Raw genomic sequence first — 16,961 nt, forward strand, 5'->3', positions numbered from 1 at the left:
CAATAAAAACAAAAATAGTCTGCATTCGTGTGAAAACCGCAGTAAAAGTGAAACAACCAAATTGAGGTCATCGCCATTATGCGCGCTGATGCATTGGCATGATGCCTGGTCCACCGGGAGTTTCACGAAGCTTTCGCTTCAATGATTTGTTAGCGTCATTTCGTAGAAGTAACCTCCTTCATTTTCCATGCTTACACTTTGTACTTACTTTCACTTATAAGTAAATACTACATAATTATATATGCGGTGACCATCTGTCTTGTATTGTACGGCAGAGTTCTCATTTTTAGGCAGTTGCACTTGTAATTTCCTTTTTTACCGGACGAAAAATGTTCTGTATTTCTTTTAATGTCCCACATCTTTTTCTGCAGAAGCTCTTTGCATGGCGCACAGTGTTGCCAATGAAATTTTGAACTTGAGCAGATTGCTAAATAAATGTAAAACCTTTGAAATGGAGAATTACGAAAAAAATGGCCTTATTGTATAAAATAAACTTACAAAATGTTAATAAAATTGTCTTTAATTCGGACAAATTTCAAGGTTAATGTACTACATAGGCATGCTTAACTATAAAGCTTTGAGAGCTTTTGTAAAAAAAATCGAATGAGCGGCGGCCATAAATATGGTCACCGTACTTATAGAACACACATTGGCATTAAAAACACTTCTCTGTGCTACAGTGTCTTTTGGCCCCATTTGGATACTTTGGTGATTTTTCTCTGTCAAGTATACACCCCGCCGTACTTTCTATGGAAGCATCGCTTTCCTGAATACGTAATTTTCAGAAAAAATATTATTTTTGCGTGAATCGAAATATGTGTGTACATATTTATCTTTGTAGGCACATCCAAACGATTCTCAGGAATTCACTCTCAATTTCAACGAAAGCACAGTAAAAATAAAACCAAAACGAAGCAAATAAGTCAAAAGAAATATTTGCAGTAATAGTGGGAAAGTAGCTTGGCTAATGCGTTTGCTCAGGAGCACAATCATTATTACATACTAAATATAATAATTGACAAGCTAGTAATGATCTGCCACTAAATGGCTGGCGCATATTTTTTCACGAAAAATTTAGTCTGAAAATAAGTTTAAGAAATTTTCATTAAAATTGTTTATGAGACAGGTGCTTTCAAAATGTACCAATAAGTAATAAGCGCACATGGACTCGGTTAAGTACTTGTAATAGCATCGAATTTGTGGCAAAAAAAAAAAAATATTTTCAAAATTTTAAGTGGTAAAATTCCAAGAAGTGCTGACGTCGTGCTTTTTTAACTTTGGCAAAATTTTTAAAAGAATATTGAGCGATAATTAATTTTTAATGAATTACACACACATATTGCACCATAAGCATTATGATGACTTTGCTTCTGCTTTTGGATTGTGTTTTTTGTTGCCTTAGTTTTTTATGCCTGAAACTCTAAAAAAAAAGAAATCTGGAGTAGTTGCATCGGGCGATCCTACCAGCCAGTGGACATTTTCAAAACTAGATAATAAATGAGCCGGAAATGCAGCTCTCAGAATTTCGGTTGGTTTCATCTGGTCGATACTCCGTGGTCCTCTGCGTTGACTTCAGCCTCAGCTGCGATATTCTAAGCAGAACGGCTACTACGGGGGGCGACCAGACCTGGCAGCATCTCGTTAACACCACCGGCGAAGCAACCGTATTCGCATTCCTAAGAAATATAGCGATTGATGTATTGTTGACGTGTCTTTTGTTTCTGTCAAAAGAAAACTGACATCTGTCACCATTGGCAAAAATTTTGGCATCCTCCGAAGGGGTGAGGGCTTTTGCGCCGCCTTATATGTTCAGAGTACAAATTGATAACCGATTGAAAAATATGGAATCTAGACAGCGCCGGTGATTATAACACAGCCATGATTTTTATTCTCTACTAGTTATTTTGGGGTTTTATCGCGGTGGATGAAATGCTTTTATATCTATCTTTTTGTTTGATCACTTTAAATTTAATTGAATTTGTGTTTATAGGCTAGTCTTTATACCACATTTTATTAGCGAAGTCAGCTGTGTGCTTTTATACTTATCACTTCGTAAATGTCTGTGTGGAATTACTAAATACTCAAACTCGGTTAGCTCAGTGAAGACTGAGAAATTATTTTATAGATAATTGCTGGGAGCCGCCACTAATGAAGTCACGAACAATTACAAAAAGTTGTTTGAAATGTAAAAAAACACGTTAAAGATTTAAACTTGATTGGAATAAGGAAACGATTGAAATTTATTCCTCTTCAATTACTTTTTAACGGCCATACGTATGTATGAAACAGCAACACATTCCGATATTACCTCCAGTGCACTACAGCGCGTATGAGTAACATTTTTCAACAAAGAAATATCCGCTTAAATAGTTATTAAATATTGTATGTATAATGCACGGTAATCAAATATACTAAGGATAAACTTATTTTCAATGCAAGGTAGATTTTCAGAGATAAAAAAATGCCCTATCTCAGCTGCCGATTCAAAATCACCATATCTCAGTAGATTTTCAATATATTTTCTTATGAGATAGGCCGTTTTTCAACCGAATTCTGAGATAAGGCGTTTTTCAACCAAATCCTGATATAGCGTGTTTTTCAATAAAATTCTTAAATAGGTCATTCCTTCAATCAAATTCTGAAGAAGGGCGTTATTGAAAAATTTTCTGAGACAAGGCGTTTTCGAACTGGCTGCCGAGATAGGTCGATCTAACACTCAGCCATCGATATGTACTATTCATTGCAGCTCATGGCATGTAAGCACAAATAAACAACAATTCGAAATTTTCCAACATATGAGAACATCCCTAATGCGTGTTATCGTATAATAATTTGACATTAATTAAACAGCTGCATGTACGTGCAATCAAAAAAAAAATCATTGCTCATCAGCAGCGTCAGTGTCGTTGTTTTTGCATACCAATGTTAAACTGATATGCTCTACTTACATACATACATGTGTACATTAATACAAACGACCCGTCGCCATCATGTGTGTGCATTTAATTCACATAAAATGTTTAATTTGGCCTACAATGCGAAAACACGTACTGCGTTTTTCACATATTTTTGTATAGTGCTTTGAGAATTCCAATAAAATGGCAAGTGACAAAATTTAATTAATTAAGTAACATTGATTTTAATGATACATTGAAGCCACGAGCATACACGTATTAAAGAAAAATACTAAAGCGATAATGTGTAATGATAAGATGATAGGTAGTTGTGTTTTCAAATCTGAGTAAAGTAATTCCAATAAGCTTTGGAGTTGGATGTGGCTTTGGAAAGGCTAAACCAGAAGCGTTAAACAGGGGCTTTTCAATAGAACTAAAGTACCTGAAAATAAAAAAATTTCAGGAAAATAATGGATACAAAATTTTGACTCTTCCCACCATTGAAAATCTATTCAGAACGGTTTTGGTTTTTATTTTTTCACATATTAAACTTTGTAAACTTTTTCGAAAATTTTTTTCTGTGGTATTTTGCATAAGTATTTTTTTTTCTTTTCAAGAACTCTAGAAATATTTTAAAGGTGCTGATAACAGTTAAATTTTTTCAAACATTAAACTTTTTGGGGTTTTATGAAAAATTTTATTTTCGGCATAATTTTGCAGAACTTTTTTTCACGACTTTTTTATAAACAAAATTAGTTTTTAAAACTATTTCCGCCAAAAAAAAAACACCTCAGATGTTAGAGGAGTTGAAATTTAAAAAGTCTGCATATACATTTTAAAAAAATTAATTAACGGGATCAAAAAAATTTTACTTTTAGAGACATTTTCAAATTGGTCCAGCAACGTAAATCTTTATGTTTTCCCGAAATTGTTTCGTGGCAGTTTTTAAATATTACATATTTTAGATTTCCGGTAGAAATTTCGAAATATTTTTGTGAGGCACCCTAATGTAAATTTAAAATACGTGAAATAGATCACGAATCTCAATTTTCATACCAGAACACACACTCAAACGACGCTTATAAAGATAAGTTTAAGAAAAAAAATTAAAAACATCGAATACTTGCACTCTACATTTAAAGATATCTACATACTTTACAATCAGTGCAGCAAAAACAAAATCACATTTTATTTAGCAAAACCAAATAAGAAGAAAAAAACTCGATTCGCTATATGTATTTGTTTAATTATTATGGTAGGTAAGGGTAAAAATCTCAACAAATCGATTACGCGCACACCAAAAAAAACAACAACAACAACAGCAGGAGATAAAGTGTTTACCACATACGCTTTAAACGAGCAATCACAGCAACTAAGCGATTTGGTCCTCTCTATGGAGCAGAAGAACGGCGAACGTCTTCTGCGGCAGTTCGAGAGAGGCAAAAAGGGGAAAAATAGAAAAAATAATAATAATAAATTAATTTCCAGCCGGCAAGTAATAGAAACGCTATGTACTGGTACTACACAAGAACAACAACAGTAAAAATATATATACATACATACATATATTTTGATGAAAGACGCTACAACTAAATTAAGAATCACAGCGGCATACAAATTTGTATTTCCCAATAAAAAATTTTGTTGCATAAACTTTTGCTCGAAATATTCGTATATACATATATTTGGAGAATTGGTACTTTTCATAGTTGCTACCGCCACTTAATGCTGCTTCCTCGCTGCCTAACTTAAGATCATAATCGAGTGAGATGATCATTATGAACTTAATGCTCAATATACATTCATCAAAGTCAAATGAAGAAAGAGCAGTCCGAAGAGTATCATAAAGATAATAATGAAGCCAAGTATAGGTAATAATGAAGACACCAATGTAGGAGTGATGAGGAAAAATTATTGCTAGAAAAGTGCGCCGACAGTGACTTGTCAATAATCGCGCCGCGCCAACGTCGACGACGCCGCTACCGCCACCACCGCCATCACTGCTTGACCGCTGGCAGCCAAGCAAAAATGTACGCGCCTCGTACAAAGCGAATATATACATTTGTAGTAGTATGTATGCAGATTCGTCTGTGCTAGCGCTTATTTGCGGATCGCCGTGGAGGAGCATACTCACAGCGCGCAGGAAACAATTTTTTGTTCAGTTTCAGTTTTGTAGGAAAAACGTTGAGACGCTGTGCGTTTTAGTGAAGGCGCGCAAACACCCAGCCAGCCAGCCAGCCAGCCAGCCAGCTAGCTACAGCGCATGGCCGCCGCTAGAATTTTCAAAACGCAAAACTAACAATCACATTACAATCGTATAAATTGGAAATAAGAACGCAAAAAAAGCCAAGAAAAAAAACAACGGAAAAAATTTCATAAAAAAGTTGTAAATTTTTTTCGCCGCTGTGGGAAAAAGGTCATTGAAGCGTGTGAGCTCCAGCTGTGAGCAGCACTAAAAAAAAAAACTTATACATAGAATTAAAGAATTTTTATGAAAATTATTGCTCATAAAAAAAAAGTGTTGCGTATCATAAAAGTCAAGAAAAAAATTTAACCAACAGAGTGCGAAAATATTTATGGAATACGCGTGTGGGGCGGCGCGGCGTAGCGAGCAGCAAGTCAATAGCAGCCGATAGACCGCCAACAAAGGATGTTTGCGTAAGCCTTGAAGGCAGTGAGAAAACTTGTGAGAATTCTATGAAAATGTTGAAATTGCATTGAAAAAAAATGGTTTAATAAAAAATAAAATTTCTCAGATTTCACAAAAGTATGCTGTACATAGTGGCCGAGTTCGATAGAAATAATCAACGCAATGTGACTGTAACAAGCGAAATTTTGAAAAGTGATGGAAACTTTAGTGAAGAAGATGAGAAAACGTGAAAATAGCGCGAAGAAAATTTAGCCGAACTAAGTTTAACGCCTGGCAAAACAAAAACACTGAAATGTTTCTTAGCAGTTGAACAAAAAAAAAACAGCTAAACTACGCAACGAAGAATATTTTTAATAAATTATACTTCAAAAGCAACTAAAAACAACCAAAATAAAAAAATATACGTTTCAATAAAAAAAAAAAATGTTTTATATTAAATACAACTTACTGTGATTACCCCGACTTCAAATACAGATAATAAGTCCAAACTAGTCTAATACTCAAATAATTCGCAAACAAAAAATAAGAAAGATAGTCAAATAAGAGAAAAACTAAATTTAGTTCAAAATATAAAATAAAATACAAAATAGCCAAAACTCTTTTTGAAAGACGCTCAAATGAGCAATTCGTTGCCGCATTTTTTAAGCCAGAAACAAATGGAGTAGACAAAGAAGTAGATAAGGGTTGACTGAAGAAATAACACAAAATTATCGAGCGCTTACAACATTAAAAAAATGTAACATAATTCGCGACAAAGAAGTGCCATACACCACACAATGGTTATAGAAAGAAGAAAAAACAAGAAGAAATTGAAAAGAACAATTTTTTAAGAGATGAAATTACTCTGAAAACATAGTAAAACCAAAGTGAAAAATATATACATATAAAACAAATTTTAAGTGAATTTCAAAAAATGCTGAAACAGCGCTGAAATATTTGAATTACAAAAAAAAAAAAGTAACTCAATTTCTAATTTAAAAATCTACAATTACTTGCGTACAGTACAAATTCGAAATGATGAATAAAAATTCAGCCAGTTCGCAATCGCTGCCGCGTGTGCACTCCTTCTTCAATATGATACCCACTGTGCTGCAAGATGACTTGGCCCTGGCTATAGTCAATGATCCCAACAATATGTTTTCAATAAAATCACGCAGGTAAACAACAACAACCACAACAACAGCAATATAAACTAAAGCAAGCTAGTAGAACATTTTGTGAAGGTTGAATGAATTGCGTGCGAAAACCAATAAAAATTGTATATGCGTTTTTAAAAATAGTTTAATTTCACTAAATATGTATAATTTTACTTTTTGGCTACACAGAAGCAAAAACACAAATACGTGTATTAAAATCTTTAAATAATTTTGAATCATTTATGTAGTTAATCTTCTACAAAATAAATGGAAGCATGCCCAATAAATATTTATTTTTGAGTTCAACTTGAGCTTGAGCTGAGTACTAAGGAGCTGCTCAAATCTCTAGGGAGTGATGGGCATGTTCAGGTGACAGTTTTTTGTATGGTCGAATTGAGAATCGTACCGATATCTCAGCCGCCATTGAGAATAGCGTTGAATTTGCACAATTTGGGCGTCGTGGAAACGCGCTTTTAGAAATTTCCGCGCGATGAGCAGGTTAAATAAAAGCTTGTAAAAAAACAAAAAAAAATAAATATAAAACCATACATAGATGAGCTGCGTTTTAGTAATGGCGTTTTTTTTTCTATAAAAAATATTGCCTTTTCATTGATCTCTTCTTAGTATTTGTGCCTAGAGGGCGCTGAGAAGGTAACATTTTTCGGTAGAAAAGAAAACGCCATAAGCCTTTCTTAATGTTTTTGCAACGCCAGAAAAACTAGGGAATGATGTCCGGCAAAAAACGGTCTTTAAAATTGGAATTTGTAAGAAAAACTTGTTTGGACATTAAGAACTTTCAAAGAACTAATTATCTCGGGCCGTGCTTTAAAATCAAAAAACGTGGGCATTTAGGAGTTGCTAAATGCTCAAGTAAATCGAATTGTAAAATGGAATAATCGGTAATATTTGCGTTTTTATTTGAGAGTATTTCGAAATTTTTCAAATTTTCCTCTGATTTTTTTCGGGCTATCGTGTTTTACTTTTCGGAAATTTTTAGGAATCTTTCAGCTTTTTTCGGAACTTGCCCTTAGTTTTTTAGGACTTCTTGAGGTTTTTCGTGTTATATTTTCCGTTATCTTTTAGGACTTTTACTTTTATCATCAGTACTTGATTCTGTACATTTAAGGTCTGAAATTTTGAGAAAAAGCAATTGCTTAACTTTTATTCATAAGGCCTAATAACCAGGGATCGTAACAGTTATAACTTTTATTAAAAAAACGCTCTTTAACAATTATTTTTAGACTTTTATTTAATTACCCCTTAGATAACCACTATTTCTGACCTTTATTTCATAACTGCAAATTAACAATTATTTTTAATTTTTATTTTAATAATCTGCAAATAACAGTTATTTTTGACTTTTGAATTATATGTCCTAGATAACAGTTATCGAAGACTTTTATTTATAAAAGTCATAAATAAAAATCAGTCACTGACCTTTATTTTTTAAATCATACTTATAAAAGCCATTTGTGTAAGTCGTAGTAAACTTTTGTTCCCAATGCGAAAAATGTTAATAACTTTTATACGAATGATTTAAAAAATAAAAGTCGGCGACTGATTTTTGTTGATGACTATTAAAAGTAAAAGTTACTGACTGATTATAAATAAAATTCTTCATTAACTACTATCTAAGACATATAATAAAAAAAAATAACTGTTAATTTGGATCTGTAATATAAAAATCCAAAATAATTTTTATTTTTTTTAATTTTGCATAAAAATTGCAAATGAAAATTTATTTTCAAATTTGAGTCTCGGTGAAAAAAGAAATCCATTGGAAGGTATCACTTAGTTGTAGAACATTTCCTAAGGAAATTTTAATTCATAGTGAATTTTTCCATGGCAGTTTTCATCAATAACTGTTATGTTCGGTCCCTGCCCTGCCTGTTTGCCAAATTGTTCCTTATGAAGATATCCAGCGAGATTTTTTCACAAATGTTGCCGCTTAGAATTTATTATTCACTTATAAGAGCACTTAACGCCTCTTAACCGAGGTTGAATATAAGTGCATACATTTGTTAGTATGTATGTACATACCATGTATATAAAGGGGTATTTGCTTATGGACCAAGTGTTTTCCCTGGAAAATAGACTGATTAATTTTACACTAATCACTCATTTATGAAATTGTTTAGCTATTCTAATGCTAATGCACAAAGTAATTTAAGGCACATTCATCAAGCACTCACCTGCTCGCATAAACACATATGTACATCCAATCATGCGCATATACATAAGTGCATACCCACATATGTACATACATATATACGCGTCTCTGACATAATCTACACTTAATGAATTTCAATTGTTCTAAAATAATTTCGTCAGCGCCAGCGTGCTGAGAGAATAAATATATATATATATGTAGCTGGTAAACATACAAAACATTTGAAATATGCAATCAATAATCCCCAGAGATTACCTGGTCAACTCGTGATTATGACGTCAAACGTAAGCGCCAACGAAAGCGATCATATGCTTTGCTATTTCACTGACGGCACACGCTTACACAATATGCAGATAAAAGCTGCTGCTGAGATGGATGGCCAGTCACACCTCCAAATAAGCCAATGTGACGGCATGGAAACTGAAATATATAAAAATATATAAGCAGAAAAATTAAGTCAGAAATCGCAAGCAATCACTAAAGCTAGCACAAGATAGATATGTATGTATAAAACACTTTAGCGGACATAAAAAATATGTATCATTAATTGTTGCTGTTGCTGCTGCTGTTTGAGGACATTTGTCTAAAAATAACTAATATAAAAGTATATTTGTTTGTACATACATATGTCTGTATGTATCATCGGGAAAAATTATTAGACAAAAATTTAAACATACACATGTAAAGAAAATGTGACTCGCTGCTTATTTAGAGTAGCCAATGTGGCCCACTCATGCGAATGAGAGCGGCTGATTTTGGCATTCATGAGTGAGGATGTGTCGAGTGAAAAGGCATAGCAACCGCCGCTAGTCTATAGCTAGCTCTTGACATCTGCTAATGACGTCATGCGATAAACTAAATTAATTTCATGTTTTTTTTTTTTGTTTATTGAATTGAGGAAAATATGTATGATCACACACCTACGCAAGTAAATACCAGAGCATATTTTATTCAAATTCATGCATATTAATATATGTATGCTGGTGAACAGCACTGAGTTGATGATATATACCCACCTGAATACACAGAAATATGTGCTTACATATAAGTATGAAAGCATTTAAAATAATACTATACAGATCTGTGATTTTCAGTGCTTCTACGCCTCACCATTGACACTTTCAATATGCCGGAAAAGTCAGTGCCCATATTTCCGTTTCATTGTTGTCCAGCGCGTATGCGTCTAGGTCTGAGTGGCTGGGTAATTGACCTTTGCGTTAATGGCACTGACAGTGGCTGTAATTAAAATTAAAAAAATTTATGAAGCTTTTTGATATAACCATAGTGAAAGCTTAAGAAAAAATTATGATCTCATAAGCAGACTGTTTTATGGCATTTGCAGGAAAAATCTTTTCTGTAAAACATATGAGCAGAGTAATAAATTCATAAATACGTGTCGCGTATTTTTTTTTTCAGATGGAACAAAAAAATCTGACAGTTAAAGCTGCCAATGGAATTTTTCCGCATTCAAAGGCGCACATCGTTCACACAAAGACAATCAGCTGTGCCCCTTTAAGCAAGCAGCTGTGAAATGTGCAATGCGCAGATAAGTGATGAAAGTGAACGCTGCTCACTGAGCTAGCAGCACAAATCACTCACAGCTAAAGACTCAGATTGACTGCTGTTTTCAGTGGGCAGCAATTAAATATTCAATTCAGCTTCACACAAAAAAAATAAGCAATCAACAGCGTTACTAAGTTCCTCATTATTACTTTTTTGATATGCAAATATATGTACATATGTACGATAATACATACATACATATGAATGTAGACCAAATGCTTTACCAGCGTCCTGAAGAAACAAATTACACGCACATGCTGTGCTGTTAATGACCCTGCATATATGTAAAAATATCACAAGATTCTGGAAGTCATTAAAAAAGGCGTAAATTAGCACGCAAAAAATAACTTTGTTACTATAGTACTATATACTATTGTACTATAATTACCTGCCTGCCATACATATACTGGGTAGCTAAGAGACAGCAAGCAGAGACTGCTAATAAATTTATAAAACCATACATACATAGCTAGAAATCTTAAAGAACAAAAGCTGTGTGATTATTAATAATCAACTCTTGTCGTAAGAAGCCAAAAAAAAATGCTTTCGAAAATATACAAGTAGTGAGTCCAGTCCATGGCCGCAGATTGAAAAATACTATGATGCTATAAAGGCCAAGTGGATGAGTGAGCGTTTGGTATGTGTGTGCGTGTGTGTGTGTGTGTGTGTGTATTTTTGTAACATCGATATCGCCGTGATTTAAGGCACGTAGCAGAAAGACTAAAATAATATGCATATATCGAGCATTCCACGAAAAAAGGTATATTTTCGTCGCCAAATTAATAACTTCTCCGAACGAATTTTTCAACGCAAATGTACTTTAAATATAAAATTAGCACATAAATCGATTTTTTACTTTAAATATATTTTAAACACATAAATAAGCAGAGAAATCGATCGGAATATTTGAGTTTCACGAATTATCAGTGAACACATCATCAATTATTTATAAAAGTGGCGAAAATCTTAATTTATAAAACTTATTTAAACTTGTTTGAAATAAATCTATTCTTGAAACTTTTGTTTTTGATTTAGCATTGATGTTAGTGCTACTAAACGATTTTTTTTTTTTTTTTTTAATTATCATTAATATCGCTGAAATTTTCCATAACACTAGACAGGCGAATAGTTTTGGATTTTTTGTGCATACCCTAATATTTCAAACAAACAAAGTTTTTGTTTTCGGTTATTACTTTGCCATAAAAAATAATGTACTACTAAATACTTTGTTTTATAATTTTTTTACTTTGCCTTTAATTACAAGCGTAAAGTGAGATAAGTCGTACGATTTCTCCCGTACCAACGATGGAATGCTCCATATGCAGATCAAAAGAAAATGCTAAAAAATAAGAGCCACAAACAAAAACATAATCAAAATTTTAATGATACCGACATGTGTATGTATGTAAGTACACATAAATTCCCCGAAAAAAATTGTGCGACGAACCTCTAAAAAAAGGCTTTCTGAATCAGCCACTATGCTCTGCTAACTCTCTCTCCTACAGTTCTCCGCCTTACTAACTGAGAAAATGTACACCCGCGATTTTGTGTATTTATTTTTGAATGCCTCAATGGCAGCAAAAGTTTCCGACTGAAAAACGCTTGCGTGGCCTGCTGTCCTCCAAGCACCTAAGTCTTTATCCAAATATAGTCAATGCAGCTTGAAAATTTGGTGCGGTATTTGCGGTTGGTCCACGCTCTTGTGTATAATGCAAAGATAGGTATGAATTAATGGAAGTTATGTCGCATTTAGATTGTTCTTTTCTGAAAAGTAAGAAATTGCGGCGAGATAAAATTGAAAAAATCTAGAATTTTATTGATTTATGCATTCATAAAAGAAGGTAAGCTTGCCTACATATATACATATACTTTTATATGTATACAAATGTTTACGCAAATATTTCAGATGACAAGCGAATAAAATTAGTGGGAATCTATTTTTTGGTTAAAATTCTAATTTCTTCGCACATGTCGCACAAGTTCTTCAGCAGTATATTAACTCAAATTTTAGATATAACTTATATTTGTAGTATATACTTATGTATGTTGGCAGATATGAAAGATTACAAGAAATTTTTTTGTATTCTATGACAAATGGAAAACTTTTAATTAAAACCACACTTTTAATAACCTAGGTATTTGGAACCTTTTTTAAACGTATGTAGGTATTATGAAAAGCATGTACCATTAAAAATATTAAAATATATAAATATATATAAATATATAATAATTAAACGAAAAACGACTTATTATGGCATTAATGTGGAAGAGTATAAATAAGTGATAAGAACCTTAGTATGTGTATATCAGCTTTACACTTGTATATATCTCAACAAATAAAGTGGCGGTCAAAAGTGGATGAATGGTGTTTTGTTTTTAATTTCTACAATGTTTTTCGAGCTAAAATTTTTTGGAATTTTTTTATAAAAATGCCATTAAGGTTTAAATTACACTTCAAACTTTATACAGAATTTATAAAAATCCCAAAAATTTGTATCTGAAATCTAACCAGAACTTTTATAAATTTTTTGGGTTTATAAAAATTTTATAAAATAAGTGCAAGTTTTGAGTTGAGTTTTTCTTTTTTTTTTTGCTGACGACTTTTGCGCATTTTTTCATATAAATAGCGAAATTTAGGAAAACTGTCGTTGACTTTTTTTATTTTTTTCGCAAACGGTCTTGCGCATATTCTTCCACAAGAAATTCATATTTATATAGAAAAAAGTGCAAAACACTGTCAACAAACAAACAAATATTAAAATATCAATGCCATTATGTAGCCGCTCAAAACTTGCAATTATTTTACGAAAATTTTATAAGCCTGTTAACTGCCTACTCAACAAATTAAAAAAATTGCGGTTAAGAAACTCGAAATTTAGATACAAATTTTTGAAAATTTTTTTAATTCTGTATAAAGTTTGAAAATGTGATCTATGCGGTTTGGGTTAAAGCATTAACCATATTTTTATAAAAAAATATCATAAAAATGTTAGCTTGAAAAACATTGTAAATATTAAAACCGAAACACCATTCTTCTACTTTGGACCGCCACTGTAGATACTAGATAATATTAATGCATATTTCTACATACATATATAAATATTTTCTTTGCTTTGAGCACTTGCATTTTTTCAAACACTACGCTAAAAATACCAGATAATGTTGAAATATGTTGAAAATATGTTGTTATATCAGCACATAGCAATTAATTGTTTTGCGCACCATTACGCACCAGTTAGTGAATTTTTATTCTAATTTATATTTATTTAAAAAAATTTACAAGTATTAAGCACTTAATCTATGTACATATGTGTTCAAAATTGCTATTATTTAGTTAATATAAAATTTCCCATTTTCCAATTTTCTTACAGCCATGGCGAGGATCTTATTGTAACACCATTTGCCCAAATTTTGGCCAGCTTACGCTCAGTGCGCAATAATCTTTTAAGTCTGACAAATGTGCAAGCATCTAATAAGTAAGTATGCGTGCAACTAAAAGCACACAACACACACATACCATTTGTTTACCTTCTTTGGTGCATAAATGTTTTAACATTTTCTAACAAAGTTTAATATTATGAAGTGTTTTTTTTTTACTAATCCCCTGTGTTATCTTCCTAATAATGCTAATATTACATTTTGCAAAATATTTGAAGAATTTGATTTTCATATAACTTCACTCACATTTAAACTGAACTGATTAAAATGTGTAATAACAAACAATTACAAAAATTTACTTATGTTCACAAAGTGAGGAATAGGGAAGTGTAGGTGTGTGCGACAGTGAAGCAAAAAACTAAAGAACAATTAGATGCCAAATAAAAAGAATTTATAGTAAACGAATGCTTGGAAGTGAAAACTATTTAGACATAAATTTTTGTCATTTAAAAACTGTTCTAAAATTTTTGTTTGAAACTTTAAAATTCAGATATATATATACATATATATTATGCCGATTAAATTAAATTATTTGTGCCATATCTATAGAGTCTTCGTTTTTCGCCGTAACCATAAAAAGTTCTGAAGTATTTGACAAACTGATGGCTACAGCTTTATGGCATGGCACCTCTTTTTAGGCTTTGAAAGACTAGAAATATGATTTTTTTTTAATTCCAACTTTCGCCAAAAAGTTCACGTTGTTTTTGGTGTAAATAACAAAAAATAAGTCCACTTTCAAGATGGCCAAAATTCATGTCCAGTTTTTGAACAACAAAGAAATTATTTCCAATTTTTAAACGACAAAATAGTCTGTCCATTTTTTAGATGGCTTATTTTAATCTTAACTAAATTATCATTCCCGGCGCTATTAGACAAATTTTTCAACAACACTTTATTCGTCTCTTTAAAAATCTCGTCTCGTAAAAATTATTTTAAAAAGTTAATCTGAATTTTACGCTCGAATCTATTCTGTCGAAGAAAATTTAAGCACAATTAAACTTTTTAAACGAATATTAACAGATTTGCTTCACTGCCAAAGCACACATCACACTTACTTAAGTCGCAATTACAACTGCATATTACCGACAGCTACATATGTAAATCTAATGTGTAACCCCCACTGCATACTCGTATAAATATTTTCGTAACAATTTTTCTAAATGTAACCCCACTTTTTGACGGTCGTCGTTTAACACATCCTCCCACTCTCGAATTGATTATTGTGTATTCCACTTGGGTCGAAATACTTTATTAGTATTTGTAACTAAAAAAATATACCCCATATTTCCGTATAAAATTTATAAAAGTATTAATGTTGTACACACCAAGATTTAAAAAAAAAAAACAAATATTTACCTAGTTTATTTGATATATACATTTTTTCTCTCTGTCTTTTTCTCTTTCTCTTCCTTTTTGAACCCTCCCGCATTTTGATGTCAACAAAAAAATATGTATTTTCATGCTATATGTACAAAAAAAAAAACATTGCAATCATTTATTCGAATATTTTTACGTATGTGTATCTATGAATCATTTGTAAATGTCTAAACGCGAAAATATTTTGGTAAAATCGAAAAACAAAAAAAAAAAATAACAAATATACAATTTGGAAAAACTCACTTTTATGTGAACAAAAACCAAAAATAAATTAAACGAAACGTTCAACAAAATAAAATTTTCTAAAAATAACTACAAATCACAAATGCCATACACTGCAACAACAACAATAAACGCGGACTTTACTATCAAAAACTTAAAAATCAACATGTAAATTGTCAACTTTCCAAAAAATGCCTCTGCTATTTGTTATTTGCTTTCACTACTAAATATTTAATCAACAACCTTTGCTACTAATTTTTACTCTCCACTAATTCTAAATTCCTGCCGCTTTTGATCGCAACAAAATGTGCTGATCAAAATTTTGAATTTCTGTAAATTTAAATTTATTCTTTTATGACTTTCGCTTTTTTGTTGCATTGCTGTTATTGTTGTTGTTGTTGCCATTGACTTTGCCATGCCATGTTTTGTGCTTGCTTTCTCCATTTTTCCGTACTATTTTTTATTTTTTTGTTATTATTTTATCCATACATTTTCCATGCGTCAATTTGTATGCACGTGCTTGTGCCTGGGTTTTTGTCTGCATGTGTGCTCGTGTGTGTGTGTGTGTGTATATCTTTGTCTGTGTGTGTGTGTCTCTTGTCTTTGGAACAAATAATTAATACGAAAAGATCCAGGCGCCCAACACAATCGTCCAGCGTGGGACGTGCAGCAGCCGCTGCCGGCGTTCAATTGGTTCAGGGCGATGAATCCTACACCCGCTTGGCCACAGACACAATCGAGGAGTTGGACTGGTGTTTGGATCAGCTGGAGACCATACAGACACATCGCAGTGTATCGGACATGGCATCGCTCAAGGTGAGTGGCAGCTGCGTTTAGTTTAAAAAAGAAAACTTAAAAAGAGGCGCGATTTAAATTTAATTGGTTTTTTTTTTTTAATTGTATTCTTTAGTACAAATGGATACATATATTATTTCAACTAAAAAAGTAAAGGAAAATTGATTTTGTTCTTCTCATTTCCGCATATGAAAAAAATAATTTGTTTATTTTTTCCGGCAACTTTTTAAGCAACCAAATAGACAATACATCAACTAATCACCGCACCAAACATGCCATCGCCTCTAATAATCCTCACTTCTTCTTTTTCCCCCACCCACAGTTCAAGCGTATGCTCAATAAAGAATTATCACACTTCAGCGAGTCGAGCAGATCTGGCAATCAAATATCAGAATATATTTGTTCAACATTTTTGGGTAAGTACCCAATTCGAATGCAAAACTTTTTTAGCTTGAAAGTTTTTATATTCCTCGCATAAGCGTTAGAAAAAATAAAGAAATATTTTTGGTTATAAAATCAAAGCATTTCCGGTACATCACGAAATTTCTATGTTTATTATGCTATGTTAGAGCTAAACATAAAAACCTAAAGTTGATTGCTAAACATCAAAAGTTATGCTAAAGGGCTTAATGTGTGTGTATGTATATACATATGTAAATACACAGAAGGTTTGAACGCTTTCGGGTGCTTAATAGAGGCATCAGTTTTTATGAGAG

The 16,961-nt window shown here is 32.3% G+C and overlaps 1 protein-coding gene across 6 annotated transcripts in view; it reads left to right on the forward strand.

Annotated features, from left to right (window-relative positions):
* Nucleotides 1-16,961, forward strand: part of LOC118733120 (cAMP-specific 3',5'-cyclic phosphodiesterase-like) — a 192,203-nt gene that overhangs the window by 156,828 nt on the left and 18,414 nt on the right. For 3 of the 6 annotated variants that reach the window (XM_036462354.1, XM_036462351.1, XM_036462353.1), the window contains 3 exons: nucleotides 13,785-13,889; nucleotides 16,080-16,266; nucleotides 16,568-16,661. In XM_036462354.1, the coding sequence (XP_036318247.1) occupies nucleotides 13,785-13,889; nucleotides 16,080-16,266; nucleotides 16,568-16,661 (386 nt within the window). Of the gene's footprint in view, nucleotides 1-5,935; nucleotides 6,702-13,784; nucleotides 13,890-16,079; nucleotides 16,267-16,567; nucleotides 16,662-16,961 lie in introns of those variants that run through there. The other 3 variants (XM_036462355.1, XM_036462356.1, XM_036462352.1) reach the window with 3 other exon arrangements.

The sequence above is a fragment of the Rhagoletis pomonella genome, unplaced genomic scaffold, assembly GCF_013731165.1.
Source record: "Rhagoletis pomonella isolate Grant_MI unplaced genomic scaffold, Rhpom_1.0 Rhpom_scaffold_00002, whole genome shotgun sequence".
Classification (NCBI taxonomy): Eukaryota; Metazoa; Arthropoda; class Insecta; order Diptera; family Tephritidae; genus Rhagoletis; species Rhagoletis pomonella.